Consider the following 23,672-nt stretch of genomic DNA (forward strand, 5'->3'; position numbering starts at 1 on the left):
CAGGGATAACTGGCTTGTGGCAGCCAAGCGTTCATAGCGACGTTGCTTTTTTTATCCTTCGATGTCGGCTCTTCCTAGAATAACGAGGTTACTCCCACAGTAGTGTTTGAGATTATTCAAGAAATCATTCGTGATCAAGATCGTCGTAGGAGTCGTTCGTTGGAACTTCAAAAGGATTATTCGTGAAGTTTAGGAATCTATAAAGGTAAGAGTTGTTCTAATTTTTTTCTAAAGCATGTTAATTTACATGTTTATATTTTTCTTTAGTATAATGAATTTATTTATGTAAAAATCGAATCGCGGGATGCAAGGCATTCATAACGCTTCCGCTGCGAGATTTGATTCCTTCAATGATCTCGTAAGCTCATACTTACCATAATTCATAAACGATTATAAAACAAGAATAAATAATAAGTCATATTGTAATTAGAACAAGTAGATCTCTTATGGCCAATGAATGGATATTACCTGGAATGCATGAGGAAACCCTGGTAGGTTGTACTTGACAATGTAGTTCTTATTGTTCTTAGACCTTTTCTGTGGTTATCTGCCTTGCCACTCAATCCTCATTGTAGTCCAAGTAACGTCCTCTCCCATAGCACGTTTTCCCAGGAATTAAAGTAATCTAAATCCTCCACATCAATTAATAAGATCTTGTCGACATTGGCCCTCATCTTCTCCCTCCCTATCATACCCAATTCAGTGCAACAGATCAATGTCATCTTCACAACATCCATGTCTTTCTCAAACTCCATCTCCTTGTACATTGTCTCTAAGGCACCAATGATAATGTCCCCTGCAAAATCATTCTTGAAGTACCTACTACGTAATGATCAAAGTGCTTCACCTCTCCTTACAAATATTGGATCAGATGACCGCCACAATCCCGTCACCAACGGGAAGTCTTCTTTGAAGAATGTTACAACTGTGCCATTTAAATCGAAGGTCATTATATTTTTTCTATCATCTACAACCTCGGTTAATAGAATGTAGTGGACCAATGGACTGTTGAAGATTATGTCCATGTTCACGAATCGCCCAAATACCATCTTCTCAAAGAGGGCAAGTTGAGTGAGAGTAAGCTTCTCTTTCACAATCTTGTTAATCGTCTTCTTTTTCACAATCTTGTTAGTCGTTCCAATGTGAGAGGGTAGACTGATCGTTTGGCTTGGGAAACGATCCTGGGGAGAAATCTTGAATTGTCTAGCCATACTACACAAAATAACAACAAAAAAAAAAAAAAAAAAAAAAACAGAAAGTAACTAGTAAGCATTCTATCCAATACTCAATACTCAATGCACGATGCACGATATTTGATACACGATATACGATCACTCGATATCAGATACATAATACATGCTATATAGTGTCCCTTACTTGCTACATTACATGTGACTAGATGATCGATTATCGAACATTCGTTTTGATTTTCCACCTTCATGAATTATCCTACTCAAACCCTAAACTTTAGACGGTTCGAAATACCAGAAATATGAAAACGAAACGAAAACAATTCGAGCTCCAGCTAAACATGCAAGATATGAAAACCAAAATAAAAATTGTATTGGTCGAGTATCGAGGAACATGAAATGCATCTCAAGGAACATGATGCCAAAATATAACAAATAAAAAGATGAATGATGTCAAAATATAAACAAAGAGAATAATGTTACCTGATGCAGAGAGAATCATGAGAGTTTCGAATTAGAGGTGTAGTCGTCAAGGGATATAAAATCGGAAAACGAGAGAGAATAGTCTGAGAAATGAGTTGAAGTGGTAAAATAATGGACTTCAAACGAGTTAAGAATTCAAAATTTTCAAAATGATTGAGTAGACATTAATCAAGTATCGAGTATGACGTGTTTATGATCGAGTATACACGTGTCAATTGTAGTCGTATCGAGTGATTGTGCATCAAGGATCGTATGATGAGCAAACGAGGATCGAGTGACGAGTAATCGAGGATCGAGCTGGCAAGCACACGAGGTGCATCTTAGGGGCGAAGTGGTAAAATCACACATAGATGACGTCAACAGAAGGCCACTTTCCATTACTTTTTCTACAGGTGACCATTTTTTATTTGGACCTCTCAAATGAGGTCATCCGTACAAAAAAAACCCAAATTTATTTGATTATGGCTTTGGGTTTAATCACACTTTAGGTCCGTTTGGTAATCATTTTTTTAAATTAAGCCTATAGACACTACTTTTACCTCCAAATTTCTTCCTTTCTTATCTACTTTTCACCAATGGTTTAAAAAAACCAAATCAAATTTTGAGAACTAAAAAAAGTAACTTTCAAAAAGTTGTTTTTGTTGTTAGAATTTGGCTAAGAATTCAACAATTATACTTAAGAAAAATGCAAACTATTGTAAGAAATGTGGATGAAATAAACTTAATTTTAAAGAACAAAAGCAAAAAAAACCAAATACTTACCAAACGGGACCTTAATAATATGATTCTCGATTTTTCAATTTTAGTCTCTCAGTACATTTGTGTTATACCTAAGTTCGGATCAATGGCAAATTAGTATGATAGGAAAAATTGCACTAATACCCTACAAAAGAAAAGGAATTGGTGTCAAATTGCACACACTCTAACACTCGAGTGAGTATCAAATAGGTGATAGTTTAGATGGTAAGAAGTTTTTTTTTCTCGCGCCTTTAAAAATTGGTGAATAATTTAGATGGTAAAAAAGTTGTTATTTTTTCTCATGCCTTTAAATGTCAACTTCACATGTTATTTGTATTAAGGTTTAATGGTGTAAGAGAACGTGAAGCTCGATAGGAATCTCGTGAAGATTATTGGGATGCTTCAAGTAAGAGAGAAAGATTGTGTAATCCATATCTGGCTGACCCCACGGAGGTTGCCCATTCTTTCCCTTAGGAGTTAGCCTACTTGATTCATGGGCCTTCGCCTCTATAGCCTGGGGCTGATCTCCAAAGAGATCGCCCCATTCGAGCCAAGGGGCGACTCTCATCAAGTCAACCCTCTTAGATTTAGACTCGTTTTTTAATCAGATTGTAGCCTCTGAGCTTTGGGTAGCTCAATGGCCTCGAGGCACTTGCCTCTCTTTTGGGCTCCACGAGACATTTACTAGCAAGGTTCATTTAACCAAACCATTGAGACCAAAATAATATTTTGACCATTCTCTTAGGGGGTGTTCATGAATTGGATTGAAAGATTTTTAGACAAAACCCAATTGTTTGGATCGTAAATTTCTTCAACCCAAATAACCTTCATTAAAAAATGAATCCAACCCAACCATGAAATATTTGGATTGGATTGGTTCGGGTTAATCAGGTCATTTATTTAAAATTTTGTTCTAAAAAGAAGAAAAACATAAATATGTAAAAATCTAATTTAATTATTTTCATATATTAAATTAAGATTAACAACTCAATTTCAATTTATATAGTGAAAATTTTCTTTCTAAAGTGCAAAGAAGCTACTTTTAAGAGTTGTTGAAGAATAAATTATTCAAAAAATGTTGTAATTAAATAAAAATAAATCAATATATGTATAAATAATTGTGTTGGTTTAGGTTATATTAAGTGAACCCATGAAACAATCCAGTCCACAAAATTTGGTTAGGTTGGGTTGATCGATTTTTTTTGGATCATAAAATTTTTCGAACACCCCTAATTCTCTTTTATCATTACAATAAAGGTGCATTTTTTGTTAGGTACAAAAGTTTAATTCTTCATCAAATTAAAAAAAAAAAAAAAACAAATTTTTTAAAATTACTTTTTTTAATTTTCAAATTTTGGTTTAGCTTTCGAAAACATTGATAAAGTACAGATAACAAATTAAAAAAATTTAAAGATCGAAGAAATGTTCATAGACTAAATCTTCAAAAACTAAAAACAAATTAGTTACCAAACGAGACTTAAATTATGAATACCATGAGTCAAAATAAATAAATTAGACTTTCTATGAAAAAAAATCTTATAAAGAATAAAATACAACCTTCTACTGTCTGCATTCCTGTAAAGTCCAAATGTAAAATATGTTGGCATAAACAGATTATCCACTTGTCCTCCATCTACAACATATTAGGCTACATATGCTCTTTTTTAATTCATTATGTGTGGTAAAATAATCAATTTTTTTGGTTTTATACTTCCAATGTTTTTTTTAATTACAACGAAAATGGAGATCAAACATTTAACCTCAATCTCAATATCAATTACTATTGAGCCAAACCTCGTCATTAGATCACATAAAGTCACATGATTGCTCAATCTGGGAAATGAAAGAATAATGAGATTATGAGTTAGGTTTACTTAGCCATAGACACGAATCACATTATACCAATATTGTTATGTTATGGAAAAATTAAAGAAAATACAAGACTTTATTATTATTATTTATTATTATTATTATTATTATTAATTTCAAAGTTCAATGATATTGAGAGTCCACAAAACTGAAAGAATTGTCTAATTTCAAAGTTCAATTCAACTGAAAAAGGAAAAAAGAAATGGTGAAGTTTGTAAGTCTATAGGTAATTATTGAAATTTCACCAAAATGATTTCATTGTTGTTTTGTTTCTAATTCATTCTGATTTAGAAAGAAAACAAAAACCCTAAATCGAGAACTTCGAGAGAGACTCGATTTCGTAATGGTTCTAGTGGAAATCAAATCCCTAAATTCTGTTCTTCAACTTCAAGACTAACGATTAGTCTGTTCGTTAATGGATTCCCTAACAGATGATTGATTGAACAAAATCAAAACAAGAAAAAAAATGATGAATAAAGACATCGTTAACTTCATTGGAAATGGAAATCAAATTGAACATTACGAAGAATAAAGAGAAACTGAGGTTCCAGGAGCATCCGAACCGAAAGTGTAGACTGTAGTAGCTCCTTCATCCAAGAACAGATCATCCGTCTTCCTCATAGCGGCGTGGATCAGCACCAGCACAGCAGCGATCAGAAGCGACAACAGGATATTGAGCGTCGCTTTTGTCAGAAACAAGAACACAAGTGTGAACACCGAGAGCAGAGCCATCACCAATCGATCGTTGATCAAACGGCCGAAGAGGATCAAAGGCTCATCGCGAAGGAAATACAGGAACAGCCAAACGGCAAGCATGGCGGTGAAGACGATGAGGGAGATCGGATGCCAGAGGAGGCTCAAGAAGAGAATTGAGAGGACGATAATGACATAGTTCATACGGAAGTAAACGATGTTGGTTTTGATTCGAGAGAAAGTTTCGTGGAAGTTGAAAGGGAGAGTGAAGGAGTGGAAATCGAACATCAGCCGCCATGGAACGCGAGTGGCGAGGCCGGCTTTGAGACGCTGTTTGCCGCGGGAGACGAAGTCGAGGTCGGAGGAGGTTCCAGGAGCGGCGGAGGTGGGGATCGTGCCGTAGGTGGTCATCGGAGCGGGGGAGAATCCCGGCAATTTGGGAAAGCCGACGGAGAGAGAGGAGGAAGGTTGTGGAAGTTGGAACTTGTGAGTCTGACCGACGGATGAAAGGCTTCGTCGGTGAGTAGTTGAAACCTAAGAATTTGGTTCGTCTGACTTTATTGAGTAGAATTGTAATTACAATCAAATGTTTGGGTACCGACGGCAATAAGAAAAGGCCTTTCTACACATCAACATCAACCCTAACACCTATATTTTTCGTTATTTATAAGAATGTTTAACTTCCTTCCAAAATTACACTAAAATACCTGCAAATTTTCATATTTTTCAATTTCTCTCCAAACCTTCACACACACACACACATATATATATATAATATGTTGTGTGATATATGCTTTTTTTCTCTGTCTTTTATAATTTTTTTTTTAGGAAATTTGATATATATTCTTTATTTGAACTAGTTCCCATAATTTAATTCTCTCATACCCATTTATACTAAAAAAATACTATTTATGAAAAACTATAGAGAATAAATTATAAACTATAAAGAATGTATATATACAAAAATTTAGTTTCAATTTAAACCTTTTAGTGGATAGTATACATTTTATCTCAATTGAATTCAAGCTATATGCTGAGTTAATTTGGAAATAAAACAAAGATTATTTACACAAGTTGAGGCCGAAGAATATGGGCCATCATTTTGTTAGGCCCATACATTTTCCTATCTTCAAACCCATGCGGCCCAATAGTTTAAGCATACTAGTATATTAGGGTTTTAAGGCCCAATTAGGAAGCAACTTTTGAAATAAAAGAAAATAAATTAAATGGTTTTTTTAAATGCTTTTCCATTTAAAATACGGGAAATCTTTTAAGGTACACATAAAATCTCTACTTCATGAAAACAATTTCAAAATCACCTATTTCTTTAGAAAATGAAAATAAATTAATCATTAAAAGGACTAATCATCCTCTTGAATCTTGTTAAAAGTGTAAAATTGATACCATAGAATATCAATGGCTTTTTAAATGACAATAAATAAATAATATATATATATCCTTCCCAATTTCTCTTCCCCCCCCCCAAAAAAATAAAAAAAATAAAAAACGTTGTTAATATTGCCATTTTAGTATTAAATAAGGATTTCTAAAAAAAAAACTCCTGCTAACTAAAATGTGCCAAAAAAATTTTTAGAAAAAAACAATATAATTGATAACTATGTTACATTATGTCAAAATGAACATAGCTCAATTGGCATAGTACTTTACTATGACTTTCAAAGTTAGAGGTTCGAATTTCCCCTTCATATATCAAAAAAGAAAAAATATATACTATACATTACTTATTAAGATCCATTACTATTTGAATTAGATAGATAAACTAATACACCATACACATACATACACATATATCATTTACAATTACAATAAGTGACAAACACGCATACGAACTACGAAGTATGTTGAGTAGGATTTTTTTGGATTTTATCGGTCTCAATAAGCACATGAGAGGATAAAAGTGTCATAATTGAACCGTCCTCTTTTTAGCCCCATTCCCTTTGTTAAATGTGAGCCTTTTTTCCCCTACTTGTTGCAAAGGTAAGTAAGTTTGCTTGTTGTATAATTGGTGAAGTTAAATTTGAAGTTGTGCTTTTCCTTTTTGGCAAAAAGGAAGCTTCTCTTGCCATTGTCATGGGTCCCTTCTTCTCTTCACCCAAACTGGCATCCTCTTCTTCATCCTCACTGTGGGGAAGTTTATGATTCTATCTTCCTCAGCTATCCATCTGTATAATATACCATATGAAGTTAGTTTTGGGATCATTTGCTCCAAATCCAACCACAAATATCCAGTTCGTTTTTTTTTATATATTTATTTTAACTAATAATATTGGTTTTCTTATAATTTTAAACCAAACTGAGCCTTCATTAAAAACAGAATTTTCGGTTCGGATCAATTCTGTTTTGTCGGTTTAGTTGGTTTTAATAAACACTCCTAGAATTAACGTTATACTCTAATTAAGAAAAAAACATAGGATATCAAGTTAGACGAAACTTAAGGCTTATTTGAAATGTCTTTTCAAGTGATAAAAACTTTTCTGTTAGTTGAAAACATTTTTAAGTTTCCAAACATGGAACTTGATTGAAGGATGAAAAAAGGGTGAAAAGTTTGAGATGGAGAAAGTGATATTGGAAGTGAGGTACCTGAAGTGAGTGACAAAGTGGTGAAGGAAAATGGAAGCTTCAAGCCTAGCTAAGTCAAGTCCAGGGCATAGTCTTTGTCCACCTCCAAAAGGAGTGAAGTTACAACTACTCAAGTCTCTGTCCTGTTCAACCACAAGACTATTAAGGAGAGATAAACATAAAAAGCAAAAGATAGAAAAAGAGAGAGAGAGAGGCACAATTTTTTTTTTCTTCTTCTTCTTACTTGCCACCTCCATGGATTGAACTTGTAAGGGCAGTCATAGTGATTGTCATCAAGATGAACAGATCTAAAGTATGTAAGAACTGACCAACCCTTAGGTATTAGGTATCCTTTTATCTTCATGTCTTTCATTGCCTTACGCATCACCCCAATTATAATGTTTCCCATCCTTAGTGTCTCAGTGATCACCTATTCAAATCAAACCATAAAGTTCAATATAATCATTCATGCTACTAACAACCATTATTATTCTTACTCTTTCATTCTTCTTTATCAAAAGCTTAATCAATGTATTACACTCTGCGTAAATGGCATCGATAAGTAATCGCTCCAATGCAACGTCTCACCGAGCTGCTCTTTCAGTCCTTTCATCTTCAAGTTTTCCTCCTGATCATATCAGTCCAAAGAGCCATATGGTTTAACAACTATTCAAACAACCCAAGGAACAATAGCATTTTGCACAACACTAAAGTGTTACTCATAGATACACAACAATCTATGCATTTAACTTGGGCTAAATTTCAAGAAATACCCTTGGACTTTTATTATCTCAAAAGTTGGAGAGTTACCTTGATCTTTTATAAATGTTTCAAAACTACCCTTGAAGTAGAAGATGAAATTCGAGATCTGTAAGGGATGAGGCAGTCTTTGGATCCTAATTTTTATTTTGAGTCATCACCACACTGTTCTAAATCCCTATTTTCGTTCAACATTCTAAAAAGATTTATACTCCAAATGTAATTTGAAATGTTTATAAAAGATCAACGGTAATATTGCAACTTTTAAAAGAATAAGAATATTTTTTTACAAAGGCAAAGTTTAGGAGTATCTTTAATAGTTTAACGTTTAACTTATAAGGAACATGCCTGATAGGGACATTGTTAAAGTGGCAAGGAAAATAAGGATATTTCCTTCTCCAAGTGATAAAAATTACAACTAGCTAAAATCTATGAGTATATTTGTGTTTCATTAAAGCAAAATTCGCTACCATGCTTGTTGACGTCTTGATTAAAGAAGTTTGAATTTAGCATAACTCGTCTGTTTAAACTTTTGAGTTAAGTGGTTTGACAGGGTATCAGAGTAGATGAAACTGAAAAGATTGAGAATTGGTAAGAAAAACAACATACCGTTAACTGTTGAAGTGCAGCGGGGCAATCAGAAAGGTATTTTACTGCAAGAGTCATTAAGATTGGCACTGAATCTTCCCCAGGAATCATCATGTCAATCATGTTCTCTGCTATTAGATCATCTGTTAGTTCTTCATTTTCATCTTTGAGCAAAACTTCCATGACATCTTTTGGGACAGGTGAAATTCCACAGCTTTTTCTCTCTTGTATTATCTTCTTTACTAGTTTAACCATATTCCTTTTGGCCTGAAATTCAGGAACAAATAAAGCTCCATCATTTTTTAGAATGCAGTAAGAAAGTAAGAGTGAAGGAGGACATTAAACCTTTTACAGTCCAACTTGCCTGCAAGGATTGGTAAAGCCTGCTTCCAGGTATGTTCACTGGCAAAGCCATAAGCCCAGCAATGAAGTCTTGAAACTGTTTCTTGAGAAATTCCATCCTTTGACCAGGATTTAAACTAATCAATATCTTTACTAATATTTGAAAGGAAATCTGGAGACAAAAGGGGTTCACTTAGTAACTTTTTTAACAGGAAAATAGATAGCTAGAAAATGATTATAAAGGTCAAATTCTTGGACAATATGATTTGAAACAGAATGATAACAAAAATTGTGGGGTTCTCTTACTTTTGACTGAAATCATCTTTAAACCCAAGTAGGAGCTAGAGAAATGGGTTATTTGGACATCAATGATTCACTCAAATCAGGTAAAGGAAGTCACTGTTTTTGTCTAGTATCAACGCAGCAATGATGGAACATTTTTATCTATTGTCTTTTTGTTGAGGGGGAGAAAAAAGAAAGAATTCACAGGTAAATTTCAAGCTTCAAAAGGGAGAGAGAGAGAGAGAGAGAGAGAGAGAGAGAGAGCTGACATTTTTGGTTTCATCTTGAAGGTAAATAAGATTGTTCTCAGTCCAATTTGCCATTGATAATTGGACATAACACTCCATATCCTTGGTTATTTGAGCTTTGAGATGTGAAGACTTGAAGAAAGCTCCCACAAGACCATGAATTCTCTTCTGCAAGCTCCCATTTATCAGCAAAATAGAAGACTTCCCCATCAATTCTGTCAAAGATTTCGGATAAGACGGTACAAAAGCCTTGGCATCACTCTGCAGAATGAACTTGCTGACTTCTGAATCAGTAGAAACAATGGTAGGACTTCCAAAAATATGTGACTTGAACACCTTCCCATACCTACAGAAAATGAAGCTTTGGTTCATAATAAAAACTAAGCAACCCCATTAAGAAACATTCACAAGTCACATCAGATCAGCATTTGAAGGCATTTGGATGTGGTTTTTTGTGGATAACTTACAGGCGACGACGTTTGTTCATGAAGGTTTCGGGACGGTCCGAATAAGCGCAGGAGATGAACTCAATAGTCTCACCAATGAAAGGCCAGCCAAGAGAGCCCAAAGGGAGTTGGTTGCAGAATTTTGATCTGAGAAGTCTAAAGCAGTTCCTATAGAGAATAATGGTGGTAAAAAAAATGGCTGTCACTACCAAAACATCCCATAAACTATCCATTTTGGACAAAGATTTCCTCTGCCTCCCTGTCTTTCTCTCTCTTTCTCTCTGTGCTTCTCTTAAATATGCTTAATCATCATCACCACAGCTCTGACCACAGCTCTGACTGCATCTTTTCCCATTTGAATGATTGAAGAATGAGTTTCCATGTGTATGTGCACGCGTGCAGCAGAGAAAGACAGAGAAAGATCATAATGTGAAAGAGAGCTAAAAATGAGTTTTTATATGAAAGAAAGAGAGAAAGAGAGCTTATACTTGATTGTGTGGGAGCTGGTCAGCTGATGTGAGTTTTCATATACACGAGAAATTGTTTGAATGATAAAGTAAAGAAATAACAAACAAATCAAAAGCCATGACATTCAATTCATCAGTCTAAATACAATGGCATTCTTTAATAAACATACCATGATTGTATTCTAAAGCAATCAATGACTATGACTACCATGATTCATAAAGAAATAAAAACTTCATTCATGTAGATTGAGATCAATGATTAAGAGTTTAAAGATGGGAAATAAATATGGTTGTGAAAAAGAGTCCCCACAGCTATATGATCACTCTTATGGCTTTGAAGCCTCCCCCACCAAATGAAAGATGTTAGCTGGGCAGCCCCATGCATTCATGTGAGAATCAATTAACTACAACCACACCACATTCTCTCATCATCATCTCCTACTCTCAACTTTTGTCCTCCTACACCTAAAAATCCTTTCTCCTTTTTAGTTTTCTGTCCCATTCCACAGTTCATTCTCATTTTACAAATGCAAAGTATTTTGATACCCTTTCCTTCCACTTGAAAACATTTTTTTTTTTTTTTTTTAATATATCTGTGAGTGTCTGGGTCAACTCTTGCATGCATCTCAACTAATCTCACAGGACAATCTGTCTGACTCTACAACAGTTGGGTATCGAGAAAAACAAATAGCTACAAAGATTGCCTTTCAAGTAAGCTCATGGTTGATTTTCAAATGGTTAGATACCGACAAAAATTTTAATACCCTTTTTCATTCACTTGAAAACCCATTTCTTTTTATGTTATTACCATTGTTGGGTGATGGGAAATGGTTGTTTCTTTCACAAAAGATTAGAAAAGGAGGGAAAAATATATTTTAAGCCCATCTCTTTTTGTTGCACACTTGCAATTCCAAGAATCTCTCGTTGGACCCTTTGTACAATTTCTAAGGGAGGACTCATTTTTTGATTGCGATTTTGCTTTAAATTGGTGACTTCTTATTTATTTAACAGCATCATTTCATCAATCCTATATGATTCTTTTTGAAGCATGGAGCCTACAGCAGGCACATTGGAAGGAGCTTATGACAGATTATCTAGAAAGACCAAAATATTCCAAAAAGAGCAGCAAAAACTTGACCCATTGGAAGTTGCATTTAGTTTGGTTTTTTTGGAGGTTTATGCATGCAGATTGAGAAATCTCACCATACGCATTGGATATGTCCACATCCATTTGGGAAATGGTGCATTATTTCATTCTGCCCACGTGAAACTCTTCAAGTTGCAGAAGTTGTTCCTTTGGATTTTCTCTCAAGTTGAGTTCTAATAAAATGGATGTTTCTCCTCAAACAAACCAGATAACCTAAAGATAAACAAACACCAAAAAAGGCTAGATATTCCTTTCCTCAACAGTGAAAGGTATGTTCTGTAGGCCTAACAAATTTCATCGCTGGTTTTCTGGACAAAATCATGTTCATCCCGTCGACTAGCATGTTGGGTGGGGGTGGGAGGATTTGAAATATACAAAACCGTTTTAGGACCATAGAAACCATCAACATTCAGATTCCATCAGCAATGTTAAAATAGTCAATATGTTTTTGCTTGCTACATTTGGAAAGTTTTAAATGTTAGGAATGGATTTTGCTCGGATGAACTGTTTGAGAATTGCCTTCTCCTCATCGATGCGTTTCTTCTCTTCACGATCCTTTGGCTTTATCTTGCGCTTCTCTTCCAAAATCCACTTGAAAAGTTCACGCTGCTGGTCTACCGGAATTGGTTCTCTTACCTTCACAGGCTCCACAATGGCTGGTCCGGTAAAAGATTCCTCGACAACAGGAGGAGCAATCTTGGTAGCTGAATCCGGGGCAGCATCTTCGTCTGCTACATGTTCATCTTGCTTCTTTGTCCTCATAAATAGATAAGCTACACAGTTAACAGACTCGTCTTAGTTTGTGCAAAAGCAAGTAAATATTCCTAAAAACAATGACAACTACTGAATCCAAACAATTGCAAGATGATAAATTTCCGTGACCTAACGCCCCAAACCACAAATAAGGTGAATCAAACCTATTAGAATGTTCCTGCTGTTCTATATTTCCTTGAAAAGGGCACTCAACCTACAGCTGGTGCCTAGTGGAGGAGAAAATGGTGGAGCTGGGCTCCTTTAGGTTAGGGCTTTCGTATTAACAAGTGTTTGTCATCCTCAAAGGGAAATGAGAAGAAAAACATCACTACCAAGAACTAATACGTGGATATCATAATCTCTAACTTAAGACACTAGATTATGTCCAAGGAGGACCATTAATCAATTCTCATGTTGTCTAATACCGTAATTGTATCAGCAAGAATAGAAACTATATGTAGTTCAAATACCCCAAACTTTTCAATATATGTGCACGTATGCATGTAAGGACAGGACAGTCTTCAAAGACAAGAAACTTAAGACAATAAAAGATATAATTATACAAAAATATAAGTCAGATCAGTTTTGGCACAAGGTCTTTTGCAGTATGTATATGGAAGAGTGAGGAACATTGGTTCACTTTTCATAGAAGTAGGGGAGATGGAGAAGTCAATGGAGGAATATTTTAGAAATGAAAAATATTTTCTTTTTTCCTTATATTTTTTTAATAGTAAACTGATTATTGTATAAGATCAAAAGGGCATATCAAAAGATGGCAGATGAGATATCTCCAAAAAAGCCAGGGGGTTACAAAAAAGGCTTCCCAATAGGCAATAAATTGCAAAAGATCATGGTTACAATAAAATTTGTAATGGATCCATCAAAAGGAAGAATAAAACTTAATGTCATCCCATAGGTTGTCCATGCTCAACTCCATCCCTTGGAAAGTCCTTTGGTTTCTTCAAGCCACAACCTCCAAAGGATTGCGTGCACTACACCGTTCCACAAAATAATTGTAACCTCTTACGCTAGGATAATAGTTGAATTACCATCTCCTCATGACAAAGAGGATAACGCCAACTAATGTCAAAGTCAAACAAATATACTGCTATGCCCAACATTCTCTTGCCATATTGCAAAAAAATGAAGAAGGCTGTATAAAGTAATTCAAAGATTGAAGTGGGTAATGGTAGATTGATTCAAATTGTTGGGAGGATGTTTGGGCAAGGTATGAACTTCCTGTCTGAGATGTACCAAAGTTTGTAAAAGATGGTGGTGTATAACTGAATTGCAAATACAATATTGGCTTCTTTTCGTAGGAGTTGGCATATCACAACAAGAAGTTTAAAGGATGAAGAAGGGAGCCTATTGTGCTATTAGATTTGTTGATGAAAGAGCTGGAGGAGGGAACATAAAAAACTTCGGGTACTAGAGCCTTTTAGGCAGTTTACTGTCAGACCTTTGGTAAGAAAAACATCTAATTATGAAGAGGTTGGAGGAAACTTTTTGTTATACTGTTTGAAAGGGTCCCATCTATGCCTTCTATTTTGGCTCCACTTGGTTTGGATTGTTTTTCTTGTATTGCCCTGGAGTCTATCCTTCCATTTTCTTAATAAAGATCTGGTTTTTGTTTTTGTTTTTGTTTTTGTTTTTTTTTTTAGAAGAATGTGGTTTTCATTATTCATCAATAATTTAAGGTTAAATTACAAGTTTTTATCCTTAAGTTTCATAATTTGCATCTATTAGCTCCCTGAATTTTAAAAACGTCTTAATAGGCCTTTAAAGCTTCAATTTCGAGTCAAACGAATTCCTGAATTTAAAACAGAGTCTAATAGATCTCTAAACTTCCATTTTTAGTCTAATACCGGGTTATAAATTGAGTGGAGAGGGATGAAAACAAGTCATAGTTGCCCACCAGAGGTGTTTGCTATAAAGATGATTAACACCAAGGATGGAGCTGTTGTCTCTTAGAATCTTTAGGCAAAATGCTAGATTGAAAACTATAAGGATTGTTCTACAAGGGTTTTCAAAAGGTCAAAGGAGGCGACTTCCCTTCCTGGTCAAAGAAAAGATAGCGTCATTGACAACATAAGTCAATGAGATCAAATCATCCCTCCCCATCAATTTTTTATTTTATTTTATTTTATTTTTAAATAAAAACAACACTTTTCATTGATGAAATGAAAAGAGACTAATGCTTGAATTACAAAGAAACAATCAAACTAACAAGAACTAGAACTAAGGATCAGCAAGTACACCCGGCTATCTCAATTAGGTTGATTACACACCTATAGCACCCTCATCACATCCCAAAACAAAATATGACAATACCAATAGAAAACTAAATGTCATAAAGACATGATTACATAGATTGAATGAAAGCATTCCAATTAAAACAAATATCTTGAACAATAATCAGAGAATTTCCTGGAAGGGGAGCACCAAGAAGAAGCTTTGACTCAAGCAATCTCAAAACGATCAAACCTAGATAAAAACCCTACATTTGGTCATCGTTTTCCCTTCTGTCCAAAAGCTAGATAAAGACATTGACAATGAATGTAAAGATAAAAGGGCAAAAGTCTCCCAGTCTTATCATAGTGTAGGTTTAATTTAGCCAAACGCTTTGCCCTACTGGAAGATGTAAAGATTGCTGGATTGAAGACAACTCCGGTACCACCAACATCTCTACCACTCACCAATATATGTCAGGTTCGACCAAAAAACCAACTCTAATTAACTCACTTGTGGTTCCATGACACGTTTTAGATTAACTAATACACCTGAAAAGTACTATTGTGCTAGTTTGTCATAGCAGACCATCCTCGATCGAAGAGAGTATTCAACAAAATCATCAGAAAATTTATTGCACACAACTGGTTTTAGTTTCTGATCGATCTCAAATTTCAGTTATTTCATGCTTATATATACACTTGAATCACACAGGAAACTGATCATTCCCAACTCTATGCCAACGTTAGTGGCAAAACAACGAAGCATACAGAATTCCTCCGAGCAAAGATATCTGCATAGCTAGGGTGAAAGACCCAAATGTCCGAGTACCAGAAAGAAGAGAACGGGATTTGAGAATCTAAAGAAACTGGTCCGCTCCACCATAAATTTCAGTAGAGAGTACCAATCCCAAATACAAAGATTCCATGAACAACCGAGTAAACAAAATAAAATTTAAAAAACCCGATTGCCCGTTGTGGCATTTAACGCTCTGGATCAAACACATTAACACAACAACCAGAAACTAAACACACATCATGGGAGAGGGAAAATTTACCTCCAACAGCAAGGTTGACAGTCAAAAGCATGGGCCATAAGAACTTATATCGCCTTGCAAATGATTCCTTCGGAGGCTGCGGCGGTGAAGGATAAGAAGACGCGGATGCGGATGCGGATGCGGATGCCATATTCGACGATGCTGGTGGCGCCGGTGAAGAAGAAGCGTCTCTGACTTTATGCTGTTCTTGAAATTGTTTGACCTGGGCTGTTTGCAGACGGAAAAAAGGCAAAAAGCCGATTGATCATCCATTATATAAAAGAACCCCAATAATTGAAATGAATTATTGAATCGGATCGCTTCTTGGAGCAACCATTTTGGGCCTAAACTTGGAAGACATGAAGAATTGGGGAAATGGGTTATGAGTTTTGGAATGATACCTTTCTTGGGTTTGTTGGCGTAGAGCTTGGGAGGTTCTTCTTCGCTCATTTCCGACGAGTCTGAGATTCCTTTTTTCTTAGTAGTTTGTATTTGGTGGCTGACTTTCGTTGTTCGTTAGTTGGCAAGCAGTCGCCCTCCGGCAGGTCCTACCGTCCATCTTAGGCTGTGATTTGTGATGTTTTTTTTTCTTTTTTCCCTTCTTTCTTTCTTTCTTTTTTTTTTTATGGAACTTTTTTTGTGCGGATAGCCCTTCTAACAAGGCCCAATTAAGTTGAAGGGCATTAACGAAATTTTCTATAATTTAGGGACATTCTTGAAACAAATTACTAATAATTTAAAGACTAAATTATAAAAAATATCATTTAACTTTGTATTTTATGTAAAAAATGAAAAAATCCCTAAATTTTAAAAAGTCTAAAAAATACACTTAAATTTTCAAATGGAAATCCTTACCATTAGTTCTAAATGAAAACATTAGTGGTAAGATTATTTTTTAATTCTTTTTTTAAGTCTAAGGGTATTTTTGATACAAATCTGGTAACTTACTCTAACAGTCACCATTTTTTGGTCCAGAACTGTTAACCTTTAACAATTTCGCGTAAGTGTAACCTTCATTTTAGGCCCTAGAGTCCAGCCCTAATGCGCCCATCTTAGGGAAAAAGTAGATTAGGACAAGAGACTAAAGCGACCTTATCCTATACAGGAGATCAGATAAAGAGTCGTGCAAATTATCATCCTTTAGGGGGACACTCCATGGGTGCCTCGAGGCGATGCACAAAACATTATCCAACCTAATGAGAGAGACTGTGGGATATGTTGTCACATGTCCCACTCCCACTTACTATGAACATTCTCTCCATTCACCTTGGTATTAACCTACCCAAACACCATCCTTTAGGGAGACACTCCCAGAGTACCTCGAGACCGAGGATAGATCTCACGGTGTGAACATTAAGGACAAACGTGAAGAGGTTTAAGTGAAGTATCATATACTCCAAATACCTCCCAATGTATGTTCTACCTAAGGGTTCATTAACTTAGACAATCTGGCTATTGATTTTATCTAAGTGTGAGTTTAATTTTCTAAAAAAAAAAAAACTCTTGTCTTTGATAATTAAACAAGTTTGAATCAAGTCCCATTAAACTCTTTAACGGACTATCATCAAATTTGCATGCATGCATCAAATCTATCTAATTCACTTTTCTAGGTAGGTTCCCAAGTAGGGATGTTCTGTTTCCGTCATCTTAAGTACCCCAGCCTAGACAGAACTCGCCTTAAGGTCCTTATATATAGATTTGGTACATATTTAATCTTTTATTAGTCAATTTAATCCTATTAAACTGATTAAAAGATTAAATCTTAGGTTTCTAATCTCATTAGAACCGTGATCTTAGGTCTATCTCCATCAAATTTTAAAACTCTTTTAAAACATGATTCAAGCCTAAGTTTGCATGCATGTCTTTCTTATTGATTTTAGTTCTAATTTCCAATATAACTATTATAAAAGGAAACAACCAAAACCATTCACATTATTAAGCTAGACTAGGTATTTACAACTCTTATAAATTTAACCTATGTATCATGCTTCATGCAATGTTCATTCATTACTATATATAACTCATATATATTTGGTAATGAACTAAGCATACATGCTTTCATACACTCTTATACTATAACACTTATAATATAAAGATGGTGCATGAATATGCTTAATGCAGGCATAAATATAACTCTTATATTTATGATGCATGAGCATGCTCTTGAAGTAATTTAATCATGCAAACTACTATATCATAACTCTTACAATATAGAGATGATGCATGACCAATGCATAACCTATGGTGGGATTTCAACTATATGGCATACTATATGACATATAATAAAACATACGTCTTATGTACATTCACAAAATTAATGGACTTGATGACGAGCAGAAATACACGTCATCTTAGGCCTTTTATTTAGAATTATGAGGATTGTTAAGTGAAATATGCGGCAAATATGTTAGGAATTCATGAAAAAATGAGTTTACGTCGTTCGACATTAAGAATCTTGGCTAACCCACTATTATGTGTTAGTATGCGTTCAATAGTCTATCTTTGTAGCTAACGCAGGAAGAGAACGCATACGCAGAAGCCGGGCTATCGCAAAGACGACCGCATGCGGAGAATTTCTCCATCGCAAAGGCGAACGTATACGTTCGACACATGGATGTTGCGGCCATCAACCGCATTCGTCCATTGCATAGAAGTTGCGGTCGTCAAACAAATGCGGTCATCGCTGAGAAGTTGCAGCCATCGAGTGAATGCGGTCATCACAAGGAGATTGTGGCTACATGATGATAACCATAATAGAGGAATGAACGCAAGGTTGGTGGAATGCAACATGAACGCATTCCTCAGGAGAATCAAAAGATGATGTTGACATTTCACCTACCACGCCGTTAGCAGCAGAGATTCAGAAAAGGACCATCGCGCCACCAATGTCAGAATCAAAGTAGGTCCATTAATGTTGTCGGCGATCAAGCTCTATAAATAGAAGTTGCTGAGCAAAATTTCAATCCATCCAAGGTTTATCGCCTGAGGCTCACCTTAGGGCGGATCCTTGTGATCCAGATGAAAGCGTGAGAGGAAAGCTTGATAGTTTTTCATCTCCTTCATCCATTCCGAGTGACGATCGAAGCCTTCGCTAGAGTTAGATATCGAGAGAGTCTGCTCTACCGCTCATCCATGGCACCACCGGCAGCCTTGACACATATCTACTGGAAGCAAGACATTGCTTCCAGCTAGCCTTTTCATTTCTCTTCTTTCCTTATATTGTATTGTATTGCATTTTGGCTTAAGGAATTAATACATTTTGTGATCAATGCATTTCTATATTTCCTTCGATTCCATCTTCATCTTCCTTTTTTTAGCATCCTTAACTTTCATCTCATCATTGAGTAAGATTGTTAGAGTATCACATACTTAATCATGCGGCATAGGAATATGAAGCATGTAGCAAACCACTGGGAGGTGTGCGTTGCGTGAGTGTTGTGAGAAAACCTTATTTGCTTAGTGTGAAGCTGTAGCAACACCTGTCTATAGGCGGACGCAATGCTTGTCTATGAGTAAAATTAGCAACAACCAACTACCTAGGAGGGTAAGTGGTTGGTCGCATTAAGCAATGTAAGCAAGTGTTCACTAGAGATAGGAATAATCTTACGTCAACTAGGCTTTTGTGGTTACCTTGTCTTATGTATGCGCCCATCACACCTTTAGAGCTACTCGAGAGAGAGTCTAAAGAAAGAACATAAGACTTGAGAGAGCTAGGTTAGAATCGAGGCTCGAGAGAGCTAGATTAAGATCGCATAAGCAAGAATGGAGACTTAGGAATAAGTCTTGTTTGCTATTACAAATCACGTGCATTTACGGCAGGCGTGTATGGCATGATCGCATTAGTTTGCGTTGGCTGGGGTTGCCCTTGTGGTCAAGCTTAGGGTTGCGATGAAGACATCCTCACATTTTACCTATTTTTCCATGCATTTACTACGCGTCAATAGTTGTCGTATTTCTACCTCTCAATCATATTTTCACCGCTTAATCTGTTAGTTAGGAGTAGAAGTAGTTTATTAGCTTATTCCCCCTATCATTCTTTTATTCATCTGCCGCAAACATATCACCGCATAGCATTTAGCTACAAGTCCCTAAGTTTGGCCTCGAATCACCCGAGAAACTTGCGTTTGCGTTATATTTGGCACGAGAGCAAGAAAACTTGTGACAGGAACACATAGTCATCGCATGTAAGAGTAATGCATATTTTCATTTCAACGCATGACTACTGACGCATGAGAACCAACACATAATCTAAGACATGCATCGCAATATTGCGTCCCACATAATTTTAGTCATCAAGTTTTTGGCAGCTAATTTTCGTCATCATGGACCGGGATGATCAGCCTAAAACATCGAAAATTAAATTTATCTATTACATAAAACCATCGAGCAAATCGGTTCAATAAGCGAACCGAGTCTTGAACCACCCAAGCGAAGCCTTCTTCCTGATTGTTTAGTAAAAGTGGTCAAGTAACCACGATCGTAGCAACGATTGAGTACCTTTGACTATGCGATGAAGCATGAAGGCCACTCGATCATGCAGCACACCAAGTTTAAATGCAAGTCTAAACAATCGTGTAGACAACTACTATGCTATGAAACATGATCGTCTAGACGATCGAAAAAGAAGTGCTAAGTAACATTTATTGAGCAATCGTGTAGTTAGTGACTATGCGATGAAGCATGCTGACCTACACGATCGTTTAGTGCACGCGCGTCTGAAGGAAATCGAACATGAGGATTTTCATAAGCAGCAGAATGATCGTTCCAAATTTCAATCGTATTTGAATAACAACAATTACAATTAAGAAACGAAAACTATATGCTATGCAAAAACGAAATTATAACATGCTTTACTATACGATCAAAGGATAGAATTAACATACCTTTGAAGACTCATCTTCAACACCCTTGATTATGAATGCTCGTTCACAGCAAGACGATAATCACGAATGCTCGAACACTACAACCGCTACACTGCACAATCATAGCGACCACAAACACAACAAACACCAAGATCACGAACACAACGAACTCAGCGGACGGCCTCCAAAAACCTCGATGATGTGAAGTTGAGTACGACACCACCACAATGGCTACCTTGGTATTCTCGGTGTGAGAATCCAGAAGTGCGGGCTCTGTGTGGACTTGGTTAGAGGACGAGACCAGAGGAACAATCGTGTAAACGATTGAACAAGTGGGAGATGACAAGTCTATCGTATAAACGATGCCCAATCATTTAACAAATGCTATGCGATCGTTTAGCAAAAGCTACATGATTGTTTAGCTAATCGGCCAGTTGAATGCCTATCGTATAGAAACACTCCACGATCGTCTAGTCTCTCTTCAGCTGTCATTTAATAAATCTCATTTATTTGACAGACACCGTGAGAAATTTTCGAGAATAGAAACTCTCAATTCAATAACTACTAAATTTAGGAAAACATTTTTCCTTTTATCTCGCGGTTACCATGAAAACTACCAATAACCTCCCACTCAATTGGTTGTTAGAGAAAAAAAAGATAATTATCCAATAATGAATATTATTATAAATATATATGATAACCAACTTACCATACTATATTTATAACCTATAGTTTTAATATTTCATCTTATGAAACATATAAACCATAGCTTTTTTTCTATTTCATGGTCCTTAATGTAAATCTCATTTACATTAATCCTCCACTAGATGTATCTCATACATCACATCGATCATATCATATATAATCGGATTACCTCTTGTCAATTTGAACATTTCAAATCAACACCAAGAACTGATTCTCAACTTGAATCCATTGAGCTACCAAGGGGACCTTATAGACCTATAGCTCAAAACTTCAACGGTACGTGAATAACTGACTAAACTCTTTAGTCATGGGATCCACCATTCGTTAACTGCCAGACACTCCATTAAAGACCGACAGTTGAACTCTCCTTACTACAAAAATATTATGTGTTCATATCAACCAATCAACAGTGCGATAACCCTTCACAGATCGCTCGTAAGTACAGCTAGGCTAATAACCATTATGTCCCTGTAGTTACATCTAACTCCTTATGTACCATTGATCCCTCTAATGAACATAAGTCATAGTCCTACTATGACTGAGTCCTTTTGTCCAAAGAGAAGTTGTGGCCACTATGTTCAAGCCCTGGAATCAGCCCTTAAGAGAGAAATCTATCTACTTACCTCTGCTTCGGGGAAGGAGTGAATTCCATCTTGTGTAACTGAGTTCCCAGCTCCCAAAAAAGTTAGGCATGTTGAGTTGGCAATCTGGCCATTCTCACCCATACTAATAAAAAGACCGCCCTCAAAGGCAGGAGTTTTCAAAACACTCAGGATTGAGGTCATGTCATCTATGGTCGTTTAGGCGAGATGTAAGTCTCCAGTATCAACGGCGTTATATACAGAGACGAATCATCTCGTGATCCGGTCATATACAAACTCTTTGTATAGGACACCTTACTCGCATGTCTCCACATGAATGGTCAGGATCTACCATCTGTAGTAGTTCACAACACTTGCAAACTTCTACAAAGCGGGCCATATCCTTAGTGTCACCAGGATCAGGTATCCCTCCTTAATCCTTATACTATAGATCTATTTAGGTTATCACTTAAGGCATGATCCACTTCTATATCTCATATACATGCTTAAGTTTACATACAATAACCATGGAGCTTTGTTTATTGGATATGAGTAAATGCCAGAACGAAATAACTCTTATTTTATTCATAACAATGTGTATAATTACAAATAATAAGACTCTGGGAGAATTAGGACACCAATCCTAACAGCGTCTACCTTGCAATGAGTATCTCATACTCAACGATCGTTTACTCCATCGTTTACACGATCTGACCAACTCTCGGTCTTCTTCTTCCTTGAAGTAATGCGCATCTTCATGCCTTGAAGCTTCATCACGAGCGACTCCCACTGACTCAAACACTTTGAATTACAGACTCGATAGCAAGTTAAAATGCCCAAAAACACAGGGGCCCTTACAATTAACTTTGAAAATGTAAAAGAAATTCACAACCAAAGGCAATCATCCAAGAAACTCCATTAATCCACTTCCACAAACACATTTAACACTTAAACAAAATGTAGACATGCTTAACACCCACCATGAAAGTAAATGCAATTTTATACAACAATGGATTTGGAATATTAGAACCTGGCTCTGATACTAATTAAAGAAACTCTTATTCAAGAGAATAGTGAGTGGAAGCAAGATCCATTCAAATCCATTATGAAAGAATTAAAGGCATTCACACGCAAACAGAACAGTTATGCATCTTAGAATAAATTACAACATGCTTTAGTAATAAAAAACAAAAGGAACGAGAGACATACCTTTGAAGAACTCTTCTTTTGTGAATCTCTCGCTCCCATCAACAAGTGGACAACAACCTCTCGCTTTCGTTCAAATCGCCTACCCAATCGTCTAGTTATCACGAACAGTCTTCTCTACGAACAAACACCCTTCGACACCACCGCTCGACAACCTTGGTATTCTCGGAGTGAGAATACAGAAGGTGTGAGTTTTTTTGGATTTGGTAGAGGTATAGAGGAAGGAAACGATCGAGCTACACGATCAAGCAAGTGGGAGAAGGTTCTGTCTATCACATAGACTGGGATGCTTGATCGTTTAGTAAATCTCATTGGTACACTATTGTTTAGTATCACGCTTGATCGTTTATACGATCGTTGAGTAAATCTCGCTTAGCATGCGATCATTTAGTACATCGCTTTACACGATCATTTATGCTCTCGCTTAAAGGCTATTGTGTAGTCTTTCCTGAGCTAAAATATTAGTAC

At 36.1% G+C, this 23,672-nt stretch overlaps 4 protein-coding genes across 5 annotated transcripts; all 4 read right to left on the reverse strand.

Annotated features, from left to right (window-relative positions):
* Positions 1–566: 566 nt before the first annotated feature.
* On the reverse strand, positions 567–1,211 carry LOC120084503 (uncharacterized). Its single transcript, XM_039040299.1, has 2 exons — positions 848–1,211; positions 567–796 (listed from the first exon to the last, which is right to left on the reverse strand). The coding sequence occupies exons 1-2, from the start codon at positions 1,209–1,211 to the stop codon at positions 567–569; spliced, it is 594 nt and encodes a 197-aa protein (XP_038896227.1).
* A 3,536-nt stretch (positions 1,212–4,747) lies between these two features.
* PRA8 (PRA1 (Prenylated rab acceptor) family protein) lies at positions 4,748–5,703 on the reverse strand. The gene has a single exon (XM_090317743.1). It carries the CDS (start codon positions 5,382–5,384, stop codon positions 4,800–4,802), a length of 585 nt encoding a protein of 194 aa, XP_090173869.1. The 5' UTR covers positions 5,385–5,703; the 3' UTR covers positions 4,748–4,799.
* Positions 5,704–6,655: 952 nt separating this feature from the next.
* On the reverse strand, positions 6,656–11,110 carry CYP90D1 (cytochrome P450, family 90, subfamily D, polypeptide 1). 2 transcript variants are annotated; one of them, XM_090317742.1, is made up of 9 exons: positions 10,707–11,110; positions 10,240–10,563; positions 9,794–10,118; positions 9,265–9,414; positions 8,922–9,167; positions 8,092–8,181; positions 7,798–7,983; positions 7,575–7,696; positions 6,656–7,156 (listed from the first exon to the last, which is right to left on the reverse strand). In XM_090317742.1, exons 2-9 carry the CDS (start codon positions 10,449–10,451, stop codon positions 7,063–7,065), a joined length of 1,425 nt encoding a protein of 474 aa, XP_090173868.1. In that variant the 5' UTR covers positions 10,452–10,563; positions 10,707–11,110; the 3' UTR covers positions 6,656–7,062. The 2 variants fall into 2 exon arrangements, with proteins under 2 accessions (XP_090173868.1, XP_090173867.1); XM_090317741.1 differs by having other exon boundaries at positions 10,240–11,110.
* Positions 11,111–12,214: 1,104 nt separating this feature from the next.
* Positions 12,215–16,452, reverse strand: LOC120086050 (uncharacterized). Its single transcript, XM_039042471.2, has 3 exons — positions 16,252–16,452; positions 15,872–16,078; positions 12,215–12,605 (listed from the first exon to the last, which is right to left on the reverse strand). Exons 1-3 carry the CDS (start codon positions 16,298–16,300, stop codon positions 12,304–12,306), a joined length of 558 nt encoding a protein of 185 aa, XP_038898399.1. The 5' UTR covers positions 16,301–16,452; the 3' UTR covers positions 12,215–12,303.
* Positions 16,453–23,672: the final 7,220 nt, after the last annotated feature.

This window comes from Benincasa hispida, chromosome 9 (genome assembly GCF_027475165.1).
Source record: "Benincasa hispida cultivar pf3 chromosome 9, pf3_genome.v1.1, whole genome shotgun sequence".
NCBI classification, from domain to species: domain Eukaryota; kingdom Viridiplantae; phylum Streptophyta; class Magnoliopsida; order Cucurbitales; family Cucurbitaceae; genus Benincasa; species Benincasa hispida.

Excerpts from the sequence above, each read along its gene's own strand:
- LOC120084503 (XM_039040299.1), bottom strand. The coding sequence starts at position 1,211 with ATGGCTAGACAATTCAAGATTTCTCCCCAGGATCGTTTCCCAAGCCAA. Across the intron at positions 797-847 it reads TCCAATATTTGTAAGGAGAG|GGGACATTATCATTGGTGCC; the intron begins GTGAAGCACTTT and ends ATGATTTTGCAG.
- PRA8 (XM_090317743.1), bottom strand. The coding sequence starts at position 5,384 with ATGACCACCTACGGCACGATCCCCACCTCCGCCGCTCCTGGAACCTCC.
- CYP90D1 (XM_090317742.1), bottom strand. The coding sequence starts at position 10,451 with ATGGATAGTTTATGGGATGTTTTGGTAGTGACAGCCATTTTTTTTACC. Across the intron at positions 8,182-8,921 it reads CTGCACTTCAACAGTTAACG|GAGGAAAACTTGAAGATGAA; the intron begins GTATGTTGTTTT and ends TGATATGATCAG. Across the intron at positions 7,157-7,574 it reads CACTTTGTCACTCACTTCAG|ATGGATAGCTGAGGAAGATA; the intron begins GTACCTCACTTC and ends TATATTATACAG.
- LOC120086050 (XM_039042471.2), bottom strand. The coding sequence starts at position 16,300 with ATGAGCGAAGAAGAACCTCCCAAGCTCTACGCCAACAAACCCAAGAAA. Across the intron at positions 16,079-16,251 it reads CGCCAACAAACCCAAGAAAG|CCCAGGTCAAACAATTTCAA; the intron begins GTATCATTCCAA and ends GTCTGCAAACAG. Across the intron at positions 12,606-15,871 it reads TGTCAACCTTGCTGTTGGAG|CTTATCTATTTATGAGGACA; the intron begins GTAAATTTTCCC and ends TTAACTGTGTAG.